This window comes from Aphis gossypii, chromosome 3 (genome assembly GCF_020184175.1).
Source record: "Aphis gossypii isolate Hap1 chromosome 3, ASM2018417v2, whole genome shotgun sequence".
NCBI lineage: Eukaryota > Metazoa > Arthropoda > Insecta > Hemiptera > Aphididae > Aphis > Aphis gossypii.
In genome coordinates this window covers 28,496,195-28,514,654 of record NC_065532.1, presented here as the reverse complement: position 1 = coordinate 28,514,654, position 18,460 = coordinate 28,496,195, and the positions used below count along the sequence as shown (strand labels likewise).

The following is an 18,460-nucleotide window of genomic DNA, read 5'->3' as shown; positions in this document are numbered from 1 at the left end:
ACGGCTAGGATTTAAATGCAACAGTATATTAGTTTGCGATTTCTGGTTATTACTTTTGTCAGTTATGTACACGAATCATCTCACAATAATGTAAATCAGTAGTTTTTAACCTTTTTTTATTCATGTCACCTTTGACCAATAAAATCAAATACTGCATCACCCTAACATCAAAATAATAAACAAATTTAGCTTTATATTTAAAAATTATTCTATTATTTAAAAAAAAAAATACAGTACATTAAAAACATTCAAAATGTTGATATTAATATAAATATAATAATAAATATAATAAAATAGTTAATTATTAATATAATAACATGATTTTTTCAAAAAAATTTTTTTTCCTTTTCTCATTGATTTTTCTTATCACCCCGGTTTAAAGTTACTGATGTAAATGATGTTTTTATTTTACATATATTTGACAAATTTCATATTTTAAAATTTTTTTATTGTACATGAATCCTAGCCCTAAGTTTATTATAAGTAAGAAGTTACTGACAGAGATATTTTTCAAAATAAACCGTAATCACTTGTCAAATAGTAAATAAGGTGAATTACAAAAATTATTATTTACATAACTGTTGAAAAACTGTTAAAAATTATTTATTAATATCAATAGTTATAAAAAATATATTGAAAACTTAAATAGTAATTATTTTATATATAAAAAAAAAAACATAAATAATATAAATTTAAATAACTATTGAAGATTTTTATTTTTATTATTATTATGGGTACAATATAATTTATATATAAATGGTTTTCTAAATTACCAAAAAAGTAACAAAAAATATAAATTATAAAAAAAACTGGATGATACAATCACAATACAAGAATAATTAAAAATAAAAATAATTTTAATTAAATTATTCAAAAATAACTACATACATACTTTTAAAATTAATCTACTTTCTTAGCATACTTATACAAAGCACCCTTCATCATGCCTTGATACTTGTCTGTTGTAATTGATGAAGTCGCAGTACAGTCATTTGTTTTGTAAATACCAACTAATACATTAGCTTTTTCAAACATGTTTGAGCGTAATGAAATTATGATAAACTGAGAATTTTTTGTTCGTTCCTAAAAAATAATAAAAAATTAGTGTTCCTTTTCACATATTTAATAAAAGTAAAATAAAATTGATTTATGTGGACAAACTAAAATAACCAGAATATCAGATACTTTTTTTAAAAAGGTATATTACACTAGTGTAGCAAAAGGTTCTGATGAATTTTATTAAGTTTGGGAAAACGCATTAGAAACAAAGTAATAAACAAAAGTATATTTAATTTAAGAAAAAGATTTATTATTAAAAACAAATGTCTATGTTTTTGAAATTATATTAATTAATTGACCTCCTTTATTTACATTACTGCTAAAAAGAATATAGAGCTCACATCGACTTTTTTTTTAGTTATTATAAATTTGATCACCAAAACGGCAAATCTGCATTGATTCACAGATCAAGTGTTCATGACTTCTGATAATCTTAAATTTTTAACTTTTTTAAACATATACCAATATTATGACCTATCTCATCTATTTAGAACAAAACTACAGTGCTCATCAAAACCCAATACTGTACGATGCACTTTAATTACACTGGCGTACTTAAATATTCTTATTTCCATAGTACAACAGCATTTGTCAGTTAAACACGTTATAAAGGTATATAGCTATGATTTACAGATTTAAATTGCTAACATATTAGCTATTGATTATTGAGCTTATTATATGACAAACTGATGAATCTAAAAATGTTAAGAAATAAGTACATTCAACCAGGTAGATCACAAATAATTTGATTAAACTATATTAATACCATGATATTATTCCAATTTTAAAAGCAATGATTGTATAATGATTGTGATTTATAATTACCTTTATATAATACGCAATTATTGATACATTTTTGAAATCTAAAGCAGCATCAATTTCATCCATAACATACAATGGTGATGGTTTATAGTAATGAAGAGCAAATACAAGAGCTAAAGATGACAATGTTTTTTCACCACCAGATAGATTAGATATTACTTTCCATGTTTTCTTAGGTGGTCTTACACTAAATATCAAATATCCATTAATATAAGTATATATATAATTTGTTCTACATCTCAGAATTTATAATAAATAAATATACAAACCTAAAGTTGATTCCTTCACTAAATGGATCTAATGAATCAACAAGTTCAAGTTCAGCATCTCCACCAAGTGTTATCATCTGATACATTTCTTTCAGTTTAATAGTGATTTTCCTAAATGAAGCCATGAATTCATCCCTTCTTCGTTGTCGCACTTTATTAATCATTTCAATATGATCATTATACAACTTCAACACTTCTGCCACTTCATTTGCTTTATCATTGTACTGTTGTGTCTGTTATACAAAAAAATATATATATTTAAATATACCTATTAAAATAATATTGAGGAGAAAATAACATATTTATTTATATATTTTATATTTATAAAATTTTTTTTAATTCAACAAACCCTTTTCTTAAATTCGTCAAGTATTTTGAAATTTGGTTTATCAAGATTACGGATTTCTTCAATTGCTAAAAGTCTGGAAGAATTGGTTTCTGCTATATTACATTGAGCTAATTTCTCTGTACTATATTGAGGCAATTCTTCAGAATCTGAGTCAATATCATCTACATCATCAACTTGCATCTTATCAGGATCATCTTGTTTTTGAGACATTTCATTAACTTCATTAGTTTCATTAGTTTCATTGTTTTCTTTTTCATTATCTTCATCTGAAGTAGTTTTATTATGACTCTTAGATCCATGATTCTGATAAGATTCTATAACTGGATCCCTTTGAGCACAATCAATTTCTGGGATTTTATGTAATTTTAGTTTTGATATCTAAAAATTCAAAACGATATGGAAAATTCTTATCAGTAAATTGAACATATTGAAAGGAAGTAATAAATGAAATTGTAAATATCCAATTTACAAAATATGTATTACTTCATCCCTCTTTAATAATACAATAAACAGCGTTTCCCAAACCGTGGTCCGCACGTGTACCGAAAGGGGGTCCACAAACGTGAATTGAAAATACTATATTATATTATAGTATAAAAACAAAAATTTTATTTTTATTAAGGGGGTCTGCAATAATTTCGCAGACAAAAAGTTTGAGAAACGCTGCAATAGATTAAGGATAAATTTTACCTTATCATTTATATCATGGAGTTGATCCACACTTATTTTTATTTCTGATTTAATACTGTGAAGATCATTCTTTAATTTGATATTTTCTAAGCGTAATTCATTTGTTCTGACTAGATTTTTATCATCTTCACTTGTCATTTCCTTGATTTTTGTTTTTTGTTCTTCTATACTTGTCTGAACAAATAAAAATGTATTAATTTATAATGTCACTAAGTTATTATATAAAAATATTATCATAAAGCTACAATAAATCTTAGTATAGTCACTAACTAGTCTATAATGAGCATTTTTTGAAGCTTACATGGATCAGTGAGTGATGGACTATGTCAATGGGATATTAGGACTTGGGAAAAAGGCTGTATATGTATATTATAATTTTAAATTAAAGACATTCTAGCTTATGACTGTATAAAAAAAAAATGAATAATATTGATGTAGAATTGTAGAAGACATTATTGGTATGATTAAAAATACTAGAGATTTATAAGATTAAAAAAATTATGTAATTTTTTTTTAATTTAATATTATATTCTGTTTTTATTAAGTACAAACTATGAGTTACTTTGCTATTAGTACTAATTTGAGGTCAACATACATGTTCTATAAATTTCATAATAAACATGCATTTAAACCTTAAAAAGTTCCTAAATATATCAAAAATGAAAAACATTTAAAGGCTAGTCAAATAATTTTTCTGATCCAAATTATTTTCATACTTCACTCCTACATAGGTTAACATATTTAGGAACTTTTCTGTTAGTTCACTACCACTTCTTTTATTGATTTTACTGTCCATTCACTATTATTAATCCGCGCACATATTATTTAGATACTGAGGGTATGAAGTGTGCTTTACATAACTATACTTGTGTTTCAGCTCCTTGGAACCAACGCTTTGCTCTGCAAATTGAAAATATTCCTCAACTTGCTATACAAATTCACCTCTAACCTAACTGTGTACTTGACCAAGTAACTGCTCAGCATTGGTCGATAGATATCCTGTTACCTACTTGAGGTGGATTTGCATAGCAAGTCGCAGGATATTTTCGATTTGCGGAACGAAGCAATGACACCGAGGAGTGTAGCGACAAGTGCTGGAACACGAATAGTTATTGGTAGTGAATAAACGGTAAAGGTCCTGTAGCTGTTTAACAGAAATATTTTTAAATATATTTTATATCATATTACAGTAAATTTTAACTTTGTTTAATTTAATTAAATGTACAGTATCTATATATATATATCATAATCCACTACTTTTATAATGATTATATATTGGATATATTAGAATATTTTAATGTACAATTAATTTTATTACAATTATAATCTAATTGTATGTTATTATTATATAAGATTTAATTATTACAAATATAAAAAAAATTATTTATAAATTACTCAATATTTTATTTGTGAAATAAAATATTTAAATTAATAACCAGATAAACACATTAATCTAAAAAAAAAAAAAATATATTAAGTTTAAAAAAAAATGTAACAGTACAATATAAATTATAATAAAAACACTTACAGTAATTTCTTTATTCTTATCATTCAATTCTTCAAGTAAAATTTCATTTTTTTTCAACTCTTCTTTATAGGATTCCATATTTTTCTTACATTCAATAATATCATCTTTCAGAGTTTCAATTTGACTTTCTGATTTTTTTATTTGCCTGTAATAAATTAAAAACACACTACTGTAACATATTATTAAAATAAGTATTAATTAATACCTACTTTTATTTTTAAAAAGGAGACAAGTGAAAAATCAGTAATTCAAAATTAATTTTTATATTTAACAAAATTTATATTACCTAAATTAAATAAATATTTTTTACATATTAACTCACCGTCTTATAATTAAAAATGGAACAATTATTAATAATCCCATTCAAATAAAATAAAACCGTGTTATATTTGTCTATAACAGTTACCTTATAACATAATAAGGTATATTATGTTAATCTCTATAACTAATGAGTTGTATTTTTTTACAAGTGAGTTGATCTCAAAAATAATATTTACTTCATCGGTTTCTAAAATACTAAAATACCTTAAATACTATTTAGAATTGTTTAAAAATAATTAATTTATTATTTAAAACAAATAACTCACCTTTGGGCACCTTGTATATCAATATCAACTTGATTAATCTGATGACGGGTATTTTCTAACTTTTTAGTTGCTTCATCCAACAAACGTTTGGCTTCTTTTGGCTGTCCTTCAGTTATTTCTTCAATTTGCTTCTTCAAACTATCCATTTTAGACTTGATCTTGTCATACTCTACTTTTGACTCTTGTAATTCTATAATAAATATAAAACTTAAAAGTAAATTAAATAGTGTACCTTTGATTGTACCCTTGATTGATTGTATATCAATATATCAATACACACACATACATATATATATATATAGTTGTATTGGTTGTGTTAATACAACAATTTTAAATTTTTTCTAGGAACAACTTTTATTAATTATTATTGGTTATATATTATACCTAGTAATAATAATAATTGTTATTTAAGGAAATAAATTGAACGGTGTTCGTAAAGAAGGGTATAGGTCAAATTTAATATATTTTCAAGAGACGAATTAATTTTCGTTTTTTGTAAGTATAATAATGGATGTATTTTGAATAAATCAAACTATTTCTATTATAATTTTAATTTGTATAGTTTTAATGAAAAAGTTAATTTTATTAATTATAGATGACTTATTCCCTATTGAACTGAATATATTGAAATATAGTGACTTATACCCTTTTTCACAAACGCCGTCCAATTGCAGTAACAATAAAAAAAAAAGCAGGCAAGTGGGTACCGTTCTGCTGTACATTAGGGGGTGGGGTGGACCTCGGACTAAGGTAGGTTAAATTTGAATGCAATGATAGGTATCATTGTATACGAAAAACGATTCTGAACGAAGATGATTTGTCAGCCTAGGATTAATTTCCAGTGGTTGGTGAAAAAGGTGGTATGTTATAATGGCCTGAATACACCAAAATTTAAGTTCTTTTATAATTATTGTAAGCTAAGCTTATGAAAAATCTTGTATTGAATTTTCAACTCTTAGCTACCTATACAAACATTTTTATGAATTATACCTACAAAATAATTTGCAAATACCTATTCATAATTTTGATGAATTTTCGTCAATAATAGAACTTCAAATGCTAATAAAAAAAAATTGTGCCTATGTATTCTTATAATTTTTTAATCACTATAAGAATAACATATGAGGAACTTTGTATAAAATTTTCAAGTATTTTTATTGGGCCAAAAAAATTTTACCGACACTTCAAAAAAAAAATTCACATAAAAATCGAAAATTTCAGTGGTCTATAAATAACTCAAAAAAGTCAAAAATGTTTGAAAATTTAACTGTATATAGATAACACTAACATAAACATTTGGTGAAAATTTCAAGTATTTACAGTGATTAGTTTTTGAATTACAACCATATAAAAAAATTGATTCGGTTAAAAACTGGTTTTGCGTAAAAATTCCTGTTTTATTGTTACTTTTTTATGGTTTTCCTGACGCTTTTGAAAACAATTGACATTTTTTATATTTGACCCCCCCCCCCAAAGTACCAACTATATTTACTTTCCTATCAGAAATGGGGCTGAGTTTAAAAATCGAAGCACTTTTACTGCTCCAAAACGTGATGACAGACAGAAAAATAAAAAAACACACATCATTGTAAAATCAATACATTCATTACTCCGTTCAGAATCTAAAGTAAAGTTTTAAAAATACCATTACAATAATTTTATTTGTTTTTACCTTTTTCTGCTTCTTGAATTTCTGATTTCTTTTTAGCAACAGCTATTGGATCTGTTTTTTTTTTTATGATTGTTAACTTTTGAGTTTCAATCATCGTTTTTAATTGATTTTCTTTTTCTTTCCATGCCTAAAATATAAATTTATTTTAATTATGATAATTTATATATTATTTAAAATATAAAATGTATACTTGCATTTATACGTGATGAACACTCTTTAACAATCATATTTAGATTTTCGATTTGTCTAAGATTTTGATCTATGTTAGCTTGGAAATCAAAAATATTAGATTGAGTTTCTCTCAATTTAATTTCCAAATCTTTAGCAATTTTGTCTAGATTTTCTACTTCATTTTGACTGACCACAGATGAATTTCCAGAAACATATTTTGACCTTATTTCTTGAGGACCAATCTTTCCTTTAATAGGCCTTCCACCACCAGACATGATACCTATAGTTAAATAAATTATTTTATTAAATTTCAATGAAATAAAAAAAATGAGTCATACCTGACTGATCAATTAAATCTCCTTTATATGTAACAACTCTATAACGAGTTTTAGTACCAAATGCTATCCTTCTTGCTTGTTCTAAATCTTCAGCCAACAATGTATCATACAAACCGGAATAAAATGTAAGCCTGAAACGTTGATCCAGTATCTGAATAAAATCAAAAACTCTTTTTGCATTTTCAGGACTAAAAATAACAAGACATTACAATTTATTATTATTGTTATTTAATAGTTAGGACCAACACACTGTATACAAATAAATTAACTAACTAGTTATTATTTGCATCTGCATGGGGTTTCAATTTTAGAACTTGGGGCATGATTGAAAATGTCAGTCGACCAATATTATTTGTCCTCAATTTCTGTATGCATGCATGAGCAGCATCTGATGTTTCAACAACAATCTGATCTGTAGAACCACAAGCTGTGCACGCAGGAATATCATATTTACCTTCTACCTGCCCATAATCACCCTATAATTGATAATTTTAATTTGTATTTGACTTGTTTTAAGTTAAGTGACTAAAAATCACTTACACATCTACCAAGAAGTCCATTTATTTCTCCTTTATCTTTTAAACTTAAGATATATTGAATAGGTCGGCTTCGTTCAGTTGTTTCTGCATAAGCTGTACGTTTTTCAGTTAAGCTCTGACGTATATTTTGTAATTTAGTTTTCATCTGTTTCTCATCTTCGTTCAATTTTTTAATTTTAGTTTCTAAATCTTTAATTATATCTTTACTTGTACGTATATCTGCTTCTGCTTTCTCTTTTTTTCTAGTTAAGAAGTATAAATTAATTTTTGTTATTAATATTCATTTAACTATTACTATTACCAATTACCATAGAATAAAGTATACCAAAAAAACTATGCAAAATAATAATTTAACAATTTAAGCAATAGCTGATTCTAAAGTTAACAATCAAAAAAATAATATATTCAAAATACAAAATAAAAGTATTCTTTACAAGACTATATGACAGTATGCCATCATGATTCATGAGACATAATGTGGACCAAATTTCAAGTATTACCTCATATTTTCTTGGAATTTTTCAACTCCTCCTGTCATTTGTTCTTCTAAATTAGTTAATTTTTCTTTTTCAGATTTTTCAGTATCTATGAGTACCTCAAACTCAGTTTTTAAGGTTTGAAACTAAATGAAAAGTTCAAAATTAGAATAAGAATCGACATTGGTATAATAATTTACTATTTATAAATATATTTACAAATTACAATGTTTAAAACTTTAGAACTTACTTGATTTTGTTTACTACCAACGAGTTTCTGCAGTTTTAATTCCTCAGGAGCTAATAGGTCTTTTTCATCCCTAAATTTTTTTGATTTTTCAAAGCCACTAGAATTTATTTTTGTATAATTTGCTTCCAGTTCTACGCATTTATCTTCCAAAATAGGTAATTCAGATTTCAATTTCTTGAGTTCAGCCTCTTTAATTTTTGGTACACCTTCAGCTTTAGTTATCTAACCAAAAATATTTTTAAACACATATTAATTAACCAATGTAATCAAAACCTTAGGAATTCTTGTCTTGCTTTTAGTAGTAATTGAAACAAAGATGACAAGAAAGAATACAATAAATATAACACAACACCACCAATTATATTAAACAACCCAATAAATAAACCCATCTTAGTAACCACGAACCTAGTGAATATTATTAAGAAAACCCCACACCCACTAATGTTGTCTCCGTCATACATATACACTACTTGGCAAATTGTTATATAGCAAAATCAATTGTATGTTATTAGTTTTATTATTAGTTAATTTATCTATTATCAAACTTAAAGGTGACAAAATTATCTAGGGCATCTCATAGACTTTTATTGATATTTTAATTTTTAAGTGGATTACAAGTATTTTAAGTTTTAATATTTTACATTACTTAAAAATTAAAATCTCAATAAAAGCCTAAGACATATCCAAGAGATATCCAATAATATTACCTTTAAGTTTGAAAATAGGTGAATTGATTTTTATATTAAAGCTAACAGCATAAAATTGATTCTGCTGAACAAAAATTTGCGATGCTGTAAGTATAGAAGACTGAGACAATATATGCAGGTGTGGCATCCTCTTAATCAGTCTTAAAAATTAAAATCTATCAAACTAAGTTCTATAGGTAAATTTGGGGTTTAAGGGTACCATTATTTTTCAATAAAAAAAGTTGATCATAGTTATCATAACACATATTTTGCATTAAATATTATAATATATGTAGATTTAGATAAAATAATTAATAGGCTGAATTTTACCTTTTTTTGTTCCTGTTGTATGGAATTTTCATACTTAGTTATCTGCGCCTTTGTCTGATTATATTCATCATTCAACTGACTATTTTTACGTAAACATTTCTTATGTTTTTCTTCATTCTTTTTTAATATTAAGTTATCAGATTTCAACTTTCTAACAAATAAATAAAATATAAATTTAATCTTAATGTGCTATTTATTTTCCTTAATAATTATTATTATCTATACATTTCCAAATTTTAATTATGCTTTAAAAAGTATATACACCCCTACACACCTATAATTGATATTATTAGTATAAGCCAAATATTGTAATTTTTTCTTCGGATTTTCATTAAGATGACCCTAATCTTAATATTAATGTATAAAAAAATGTGACAGTAGGGAGATTATACTACTTCATGTATGACACTACCCTTCATAAGAAGTACACATAAGAAGAACATTACATTCCAATAGGATAAGTCTTAGTAAGAAATCAAATGATAATAATCAAGAAGCATGGGGAATGATGAATAAGCAGAACTTTAAATTGTTTGCACCATGTCATGAAGAAAACTACCAATGACAGTGCAAATTATGGTAATCTTTTAACCAAACCACTGCTCAATTTTAGACATAAACATTATTTTATTAGTTAAAATTAACCTACTCAGATAAATCTTGTATTTTTTTTTCAAATTGCTTCTTATCCTTAGAAATGGTATTGATTTCTTTTTCATTAGAATTTATTTCGTCATTTATTTTATTTTGAGTTTCAGTTTTTGATTCTATAGTTGATTCAATATCAAATCTAGTTAACAAATAATATAAAAAATCAATTCCAAATTAAATCAAATATAATAAATAGTAAATAAAAACAATTTAAATATAAATTATACAAACCTATCTTTTTGATACTTTTTATTACTCAACCGAGTGAGTCGGTTTTCTAATTTTAGAAATTTAATAACCGCTTCTACTGGTTCTATAAGCTCCTCTCTTTCTTTGGCAACAAATTTCAAACGAGTAATTTTTTCATTTTTTTCTAATGATAAATCTTTTACTTTTTCTTCAAGTTTAGTAATTGGTTTCTAAATTAAAAATTAATTGAAATTGAATCACATAAGTACAAAGATAATATTATAATGCATTATTTTAAAATTATTTAAGTTGCTAAACTTATTCCAAATAAATATATACTTTACAGTATAAACCATTTTTAATAGCAATTATAGTCAATTAATATAATATGAATAAAAATATAAAATAAAATCAAACCTTGTATCTTACAGTTCCTATAACATCTTCTAAATATTCTAACATACCAGTTGAATGTTCATTTTCAGATTTAGGTTTCATCATAGCAATTTGTTCAACTTCGCCCTAGATCCATTAACAAAACTATTTATATTTTTTCGTACATAAAAAGTACTTGATTAAATACTTAATACAATTTACCTGAAGAATAAGAAATCTATTATGAACTAAATCTATTCCATTTTTCTTTAAAATAATTGCTATATCTTTAAATTTTACACGTTTGTCATTTAATGTATAAAATGATGAATTGTCTTTAAATGCTGTTCGTGTAATTTTTATTTCGGTACCTGGAATAGGAATAAATCCAGTTTGTGCTGTGATCTATAACATAACAGTTAAAAATTTAAAAAAAAAATGAATGATTCAATTAAAATACAAATTCATTACATCATCTTGAATATGTACAAAATGAACAGTAACAGAACATTGTCGAACATCTTTATGCTTGTCTGATTTGTGTAACAGTACTGACACTTTTTTTGATCTAATTTTTGAAGATCGGTATCCAAACACAAAAAGTAAAGAATCAATAACATTACTTTTTCCACTACCATTAGCACCAACAATGCTTGTTAAACTCTGTAAAATAAAGAGACATGCTTTAAAATTTGCAAATATAGGTATATTACATTTATATACAAGAAAATATTACAAAAATTATTAATACATGTAAATGAAACTATAACTTTTACAACAAAAATAAATATATAAGAAGGCTCTATTCAGCGTCCAGTGTTCAATAAGTAACTGACTCTCTTAGTTTTAAAAATAGTAATTTCATACGCTAACTAGTAACTGCATAGATTATAACCTACTACCTATTATAAATATCTATTTAGTATAATTTGATTTTTAATTATGTTACATAAGGTTTTGTTATGGTACACATTATTTTTTTTATAACACAACGCAGAGGTTACCAACCTCTTTTGATTCACTGCACTCTTAGTCATTTTCTAAACTTCCGGAGGCACTCTATAGACTACTTCAGTTTTATTCAGCAGTGCATAAGTATGAACAAAAGTAGTAAGACAAATTAATGTAGTATGTCAAATAAAACAAATTATTACATTAAGCATTAACTATAAATTTCTATTTTAAATTATTATTGCATAATACTAATTTGATGAACAAAATTAATTAAAAATATGTTTCAAAAAATTTTTCAGAACCCTAAATAAAGTTTGCGGCGCCCTAGTTGGGAAATCTATGACATAATGTGACTAATTTCACAAACAGATTATTCATCGTTAAAAATAATCAAAATTTAATGTATTTCTGTATATTGAAAAAAACATAAAGTAGTTACCACTTTTATTTTGGTTACAATAATGATGAATGAGAAAAATAATTTAAGTTTAATTTTATTTTTATTTGAATCATTTTTTGACATGCCTAGAAGGTAAAATCGTCAATAACGTTACTTCTGTTGCATAACAAGGCAATGAGCCACTATTCTACTGTTGAATTATTAGTAGCAAGTGTATGTGTGTGCATTGTTTACCCGAGTCACATAAAATTATATATGTTTGTGTATGTTTATTATAATCAGTATTGAAATAAAATTAATATCTGATAATACTTTCATTGCATGCATAATCTTATAACACATTTTAATTCATCATATATTATTTTACAATAATAAAAAAATTATCATTTAAAGATTTATATTTATTTGTTTTTAATACAATACTTTTGAGAACCTTTAACAGATATTAAAAGTAATTTATCTTTTTAAAACCTATTATTAACTTTAACATAAGTATCTACATTTTACATGAATTGATTTAGTAATGGCTTGTATAATAAATTGTTTTTTAATACAATTAATAATTGAATATGCATAGGTAACAGTCAGAATATACCATTTTATGGTCACCAGAATAATGGTCCATTCAGTAACTCAAATTACTTTTCTTTCTTCTCTAATAAAAGCTGTATCTCTCTTTAATTTATTTTCGCTCAACACTATCATTATAATCATATGCATTACTACAACCTATTAAAAATTCATTACCTAGTATAATATTCAAATTGTATTAGTTTAAGGGGATTCTATCCGATGATCTCCTGTCTATACCTAACACACGGGTGACAAGATTTTAGATGATATATTCACTGCCAAATACACTGATTGATAAGATAAGATTTCTGAAAACAGATTTGAATATGTTATAAAGTCTACTTAAGATCGACTTTCCCACATTTATGATATTATTTCCCCCCCCCCCTCAAAAAAAAAAAAAAAATTCCTAAATAAATTGTCAAATTTCATCTATGGATAAGATAAACCAAAAACTCAGATACGTGGAAAAGTCGATTTCAAGTAGACTTGACAAACAATTCAATTTTTTTTAGAATTCTTATTGCTTCATTGAATCAATTGGTATTTTGGCAAAGAATATTTCTAATATCCTATGTCACACGTGTGTTGGATAAAAACAGAAAATTACGAATAGAATCCACTAAATTAATTTCCCATTTATTATAGATATTATGAACCTATTTCCATTATTACCTTGTGAAATTTTCCAATAGTAACTTCTCCATAATAACTTTTAAAGTTATTAGCAACAATTTCTGTAATAACCATGCGAGGCCCAGGATTTTCTTCAGCTGATGTAATTGGAGGTAACTCAACCGGTATGCGTATGCCATTGAATACTTCTGCATCATCAATATCTGACAGGTCTTCATCGTCGGAGAAGTCACCAACTTTTTCTTGCCTGATCCTTTTGTTTTTCCCAGGAGTGTCATGATTAGAAGCTTTATCCTTTCTTTTCACTACCATAATGCTAAAAAAATGTCATGAAAATAATTTATTTATTAATATGATTGTAACTTGTATTAACTCAATAATTACTCTTTTATAATATCCAAATGTAATCACACGAAAGAGACACTAATGCCAAACAGAACCGTCCATAGATTGTGGAAAGTATGTAATACTCAATTAGTTGACTGTGAATGCAAAACGGTCTTCTTGCAACTTGTAAGGCGATTCTATCTTCTATGGCCTAATCTAATATCTACACTCATGTTCCGAAATAAAAAACACGCAAAAACGCAATACTAATAATAGTACGCTACAAGCAGTATGTACTACATAGTACCGGTTCTCGGCAGCAGTCAAATCACAGAATCAAATTCAACAATTCTAATGAATACAAAAAAATTGTTTATGTTTTGTATTTATTATTTAATAATAAATATGAAAAACGAAAAATGGCGCAAAACCCTAATTGACTATGAAATAATAAATGGTCGAACTTTAGTGGAAGTGATTGGCGGTTATTTTATTATTTGTTATCTCATTCACAACAAACACTAGTCTCATTACAGTTCTGGCACTCTGAGAAATAAAAAGTAACAATAGTGAGTAAATATTATATAAAAACAGTGTGACCACCTTGTGTAGAGAGAAATTTAATTAACTTATAACGGATTCCTGTGTCATGTTATTTAGTTGACGTGCGCTTTTTAAGTTTATCCATATCACTACCGAGCCAAGACGTGTCTTGTCACTAGTTTATTATCCAATAAATAGTATTAGAGTGTGTATTTCGGGATATGTTGTGACTCGTGCATACGTTTCACCATATTCGTAATAAGTTGTAACTTCTCCAGAATTGTATTAGTAATTTTAATTAATCAGTGTTAGTTAGCTTCATTATTATTTTTATTGATTAACTCTATTTTAACGAACAATGGCCGAAGTCGTAGACGATATAATTAAAACCTTAAACGAAACAAATGGTACGGACACAGAAAATGTTCTCAAAAAAATACCAGCCACCACTGAAGGCATGCTGATTGCTTACACCAGTTTAGTGGTTATGGCTTTAGTGCCCATATTCTTTGGCTCGTTTAGATCAGTAGAACTACAGATTAAAAATAAAGTTAGTATTCAAGTTAGCTAACATATTTTTTTATAAGTCATTTGCTAAGATCTTGTTTCCTTTTAAAGTTGAAAAAAGAAGTACCAGAGTCTATGACAGAAAAAGATGCTATGATGTTTCCAGTAATTGCTAGTGGAGCACTCTTTACGCTCTACATAATTTTTAGGGTAACAAATAAAATTATATTGATAATAATTATGCCAAATTATTGCATTATTTATACTTATTAAATGTATCTATGTTGTTTATTTTAATTATAGGTATTTTCTAAGGAACACATAAATCTATTAGTGACTCTATATTTCTATGTACTTGGAGTGGCAGCTTTAAATAATATATTAGGGTAAAGATTTATTACATTTGTTTATAAGAATAGATGAAAATTACTTAGAATTACATATGCATAATATTACAATAATATATTTTATGTTTTTTAGTTCTAAATTCAGCGCTATATTACCAAAAAGTATACCTAAAACTAAATACCAATTGCAGTTTACTGAAAGCTCTAGTGAAAAAAAACATGATTGGATAAATGTAAAATTTACATTACATGATGTATTATGTTTGGTGTTATGTGCAACTTTAGGAACATTTTATTTATATAGCAAGGTATTTTTTTATTTTTTAGTTATATCCTAATATTATTAACTTTAATTAAATAAATATTTTTTTTTAATTTTAGCATTGGATTGCAAACAATATATTTGGATTGGCATTTGCTATAAATGGAATAGAATTATTACACCTCAATACCATTAAAATTGGATGTATCCTCTTATGTGGTTTATTCGTCTATGATATATTTTGGGTGTTTGGTACCAATGTTATGGTTACTGTAGCTAAATCTTTTGATGCTCCTATCAAACGTTAGTTTTAAAATTAATAGTACATCATCTTTTACCTAAAATAATCTATTTTTTTTAATTGCATAATGATACATTTTATTTTAATTTAATTTATTTATATTTTATTGCAGTTGTATTCCCTCAGGATTTATTAGAAAATGGAATTTTGGCCGCTAAAAATTTTGCTATGTTAGGATTAGGTGATATTGTTATTCCAGGAATATTTATTGCATTCATGTTGAGATTTGATCAAAGGTATATTCCTACTTAATTTTGATTTATAATTTAAATATATTATATTTTTATATTATTTTTTATTTTATAGTTTAAAACGTAAGACAAATACATATTTCAATGCAACATTTTTGGCGTATTTTTTGGGATTACTTACCACTGTATTTGTCATGCACGTATTTAAAGCAGCTCAGCCAGCTTTATTATACTTGGTACCTGCATGTTTAATTACTCCTATGTTGGTGGCTTTAGTATGTGGAGATTTTAAAACCTTATTCAGGTATGTTAGCTTTAAAAATAAGCATAAAAATAATTATTTTTGTTATAAAAATTATAGTACTAAGTTTAAAGTTAATATGTTAAATTTTAAAATATATATAAATACATGTTAAAAAGCTTGAACAAATGTTATTATTATTCCTATAATTTAATTAACTTTTAACGATTAATAAAATATACCCTTATAAATAATGTATTTCTGTTAAAAAATCATAATTTATAAATATTATTTTACAGTTATGAAGATCATAAAATGGAACCAGAAAAAGCTTCCAAAAAATCGAAATAAATTAAGTAAGTATTTTGTTATTTTTATGTTTTAATTATCTATTATTTCTCAATGCATTTTTTTTTTTTAGATACGTTGTCATCATAATGTACAAATTGGATATTCCGTTTTCCATTAAATTTAATATTGAAAAAGTAATAACTTTTATACATGACACTTAAAATCAAATTTTATAAGATCATTCATTATAAATTTCCTGACAAATATAAATGTATAAATCATTTGTCAGGACAATGACATACAAAACAAAATTTAAATGTTAAAGCGTACTTATTCAATTTACTACTATTTAAAATCATTTTACTTGTTTATGTCATTTATTGTTGGTTGTACAACGTATTAAACTTTCTTCCTAATTATAGCTTTATAAATGTTTTTATGCGTGTGATGTACTTTTTTATTCTAAACAAGGTAATTCATAGTTTTGAATGTGGATTGAAATTCACATAATTTACATAAATATTTACTAATAACTTTATTAGATAAATTCTTATAAAATGTAAGTTATTTTCCATCTGTTTTAATTAAATTTTTTTGAAAATATGTTTATGTTCTTCTAATTAAGAATTAGTTTTGATCTCAGTTTCGTTTTTTAAATTGTTTTTACATTTTCTCAGAATGCTATTACAATTTACCATATTACCATCTATTAATAAAATCATATTTTGTAAAATATCATACATCTAAAATACCAGTGTGTATATATGTACATTATATATATATATTATACATTCTATGATCAGTAATTAACTGTAATTGTTTGAATTTGATGTCTAATTTATCTTAAGTTAAAATCTGTACAATAATAATGTTAAATAAAAATACATTTGTTTTTTTTTTATCTGTTTGAAGACCTGTTGAATATATTTTGTTCTTATGATTTATTATCTAAAATACATAATATTATTACACATGGTTTATAATTATTTTTACTTCATATATTTTACCTAACTATTAAGAATAATCAAATCATCTGAATGGTTAATTTATACATGTCAAATATTACAATATTGACAATACATAATATATTCATAAATCTATAATACAATGGTATAATTAATTTACTTTGATAATTTACTTTGTTTTAAAGTTTTAATTCATCGTAATATTTAATTGCTAGAAAATGATATGATTACCAACTTCATCATTAATGTTCTTAGTATCTTAGTTAATATGTATAAAAATTTTAATAAGTAAATACTTAAGTTATAATGACAAGTACTCATGTACTTAACTTATTAAAATTATTTGGTGAAAGAAACAATACATCTTTAGCTTACTTTTTTTCTAGTTACTGTAGCATGTTAAATTTTTATACACATTACAGTAACAATTTAAACTCTACTGTTGAAAATACACACCATGTATAAGGTATGACGTGATTGCTTATGGAATAGTATACATATTAGGTATATTTGTTATACATCATTATACTATTTTAATTAAGATAATCATATTTCTGTATATTTTTACCTTAACAGTTCATATAAATATAGAATATAAATTCAACGAATATAAGCAGGGCCAGATTGTGGATTCTGGATCCACTACTGCGTGAGTAACCTAGGTTACGTGTCGTGTGTTGAAGCACAGTGTGACAGACGAGAGACGGCGGCGTACAATTCAACAAATGAATTATGAAACCAGTTAATAGATACAAATAGGTAAATAGGCTAATAGGTAGGTACATCCGCATCCCCATAATTTCTGCGACACCGAGCGGCAGTTATGTTAGGTTAATCTTGTCGGTTGTCATTATTATTTATAAGTAGCTTTTATGTATATTTTATAGGAAAGTTTCAAAATCGCCACAGGTGGATTTTTAAATCCGTGATTCTATTTATAG

General features: G+C 25.3%; 2 protein-coding genes across 2 annotated transcripts; one reads left to right on the top strand and one right to left on the bottom strand.

Annotated features, from left to right (window-relative positions):
- Nucleotides 1–238: 238 nt before the first annotated feature.
- Nucleotides 239–14,356, bottom strand: LOC114127684 (structural maintenance of chromosomes protein 4). The gene is made up of 22 exons (XM_027992000.2): nt 13,929–14,356; nt 13,584–13,860; nt 11,453–11,644; nt 11,204–11,386; nt 11,024–11,128; nt 10,649–10,836; nt 10,416–10,556; nt 9,767–9,917; nt 8,751–8,972; nt 8,525–8,646; nt 8,026–8,266; nt 7,759–7,961; nt 7,486–7,673; nt 7,171–7,427; nt 6,977–7,103; nt 5,305–5,494; nt 4,718–4,862; nt 3,190–3,363; nt 2,500–2,877; nt 2,151–2,383; nt 1,885–2,068; nt 239–1,083 (listed from the first exon to the last, which is right to left on the bottom strand). The coding sequence occupies exons 2-22, from the start codon at nt 13,854–13,856 to the stop codon at nt 901–903; spliced, it is 4,080 nt and encodes a 1,359-aa protein (XP_027847801.2). The 5' UTR covers nt 13,857–13,860; nt 13,929–14,356; the 3' UTR covers nt 239–900.
- Nucleotides 14,357–14,554: 198 nt separating this feature from the next.
- Nucleotides 14,555–17,525, top strand: LOC114127706 (minor histocompatibility antigen H13). Its single transcript, XM_027992031.2, has 9 exons — nt 14,555–14,964; nt 15,033–15,131; nt 15,225–15,307; nt 15,402–15,576; nt 15,650–15,833; nt 15,944–16,067; nt 16,138–16,326; nt 16,563–16,619; nt 16,685–17,525. Exons 1-8 carry the CDS (start codon nt 14,773–14,775, stop codon nt 16,612–16,614), a joined length of 1,098 nt encoding a protein of 365 aa, XP_027847832.2. The 5' UTR covers nt 14,555–14,772; the 3' UTR covers nt 16,615–16,619; nt 16,685–17,525.
- The last annotated feature ends 935 nt before the right edge of the window (nt 17,526–18,460 follow it).

Excerpts from the sequence above, each read along its gene's own strand:
- LOC114127684 (XM_027992000.2), bottom strand. The coding sequence starts at position 13,856 with ATGGTAGTGAAAAGAAAGGATAAAGCTTCTAATCATGACACTCCTGGG. Across the intron at positions 11,129-11,203 it reads ATAGATTTCTTATTCTTCAG|GGCGAAGTTGAACAAATTGC; the intron begins GTAAATTGTATT and ends TAATGGATCTAG. Across the intron at positions 5,495-6,976 it reads AATTCAAGAAGCAGAAAAAG|AATTACAAGAGTCAAAAGTA; the intron begins GTAAAAACAAAT and ends TATTTATTATAG.
- LOC114127706 (XM_027992031.2), top strand. The coding sequence starts at position 14,773 with ATGGCCGAAGTCGTAGACGATATAATTAAAACCTTAAACGAAACAAAT. Across the intron at positions 15,132-15,224 it reads CGCTCTACATAATTTTTAGG|GTATTTTCTAAGGAACACAT; the intron begins GTAACAAATAAA and ends TTTTAATTATAG. Across the intron at positions 15,834-15,943 it reads TTTTGATGCTCCTATCAAAC|TTGTATTCCCTCAGGATTTA; the intron begins GTTAGTTTTAAA and ends ATTTTATTGCAG.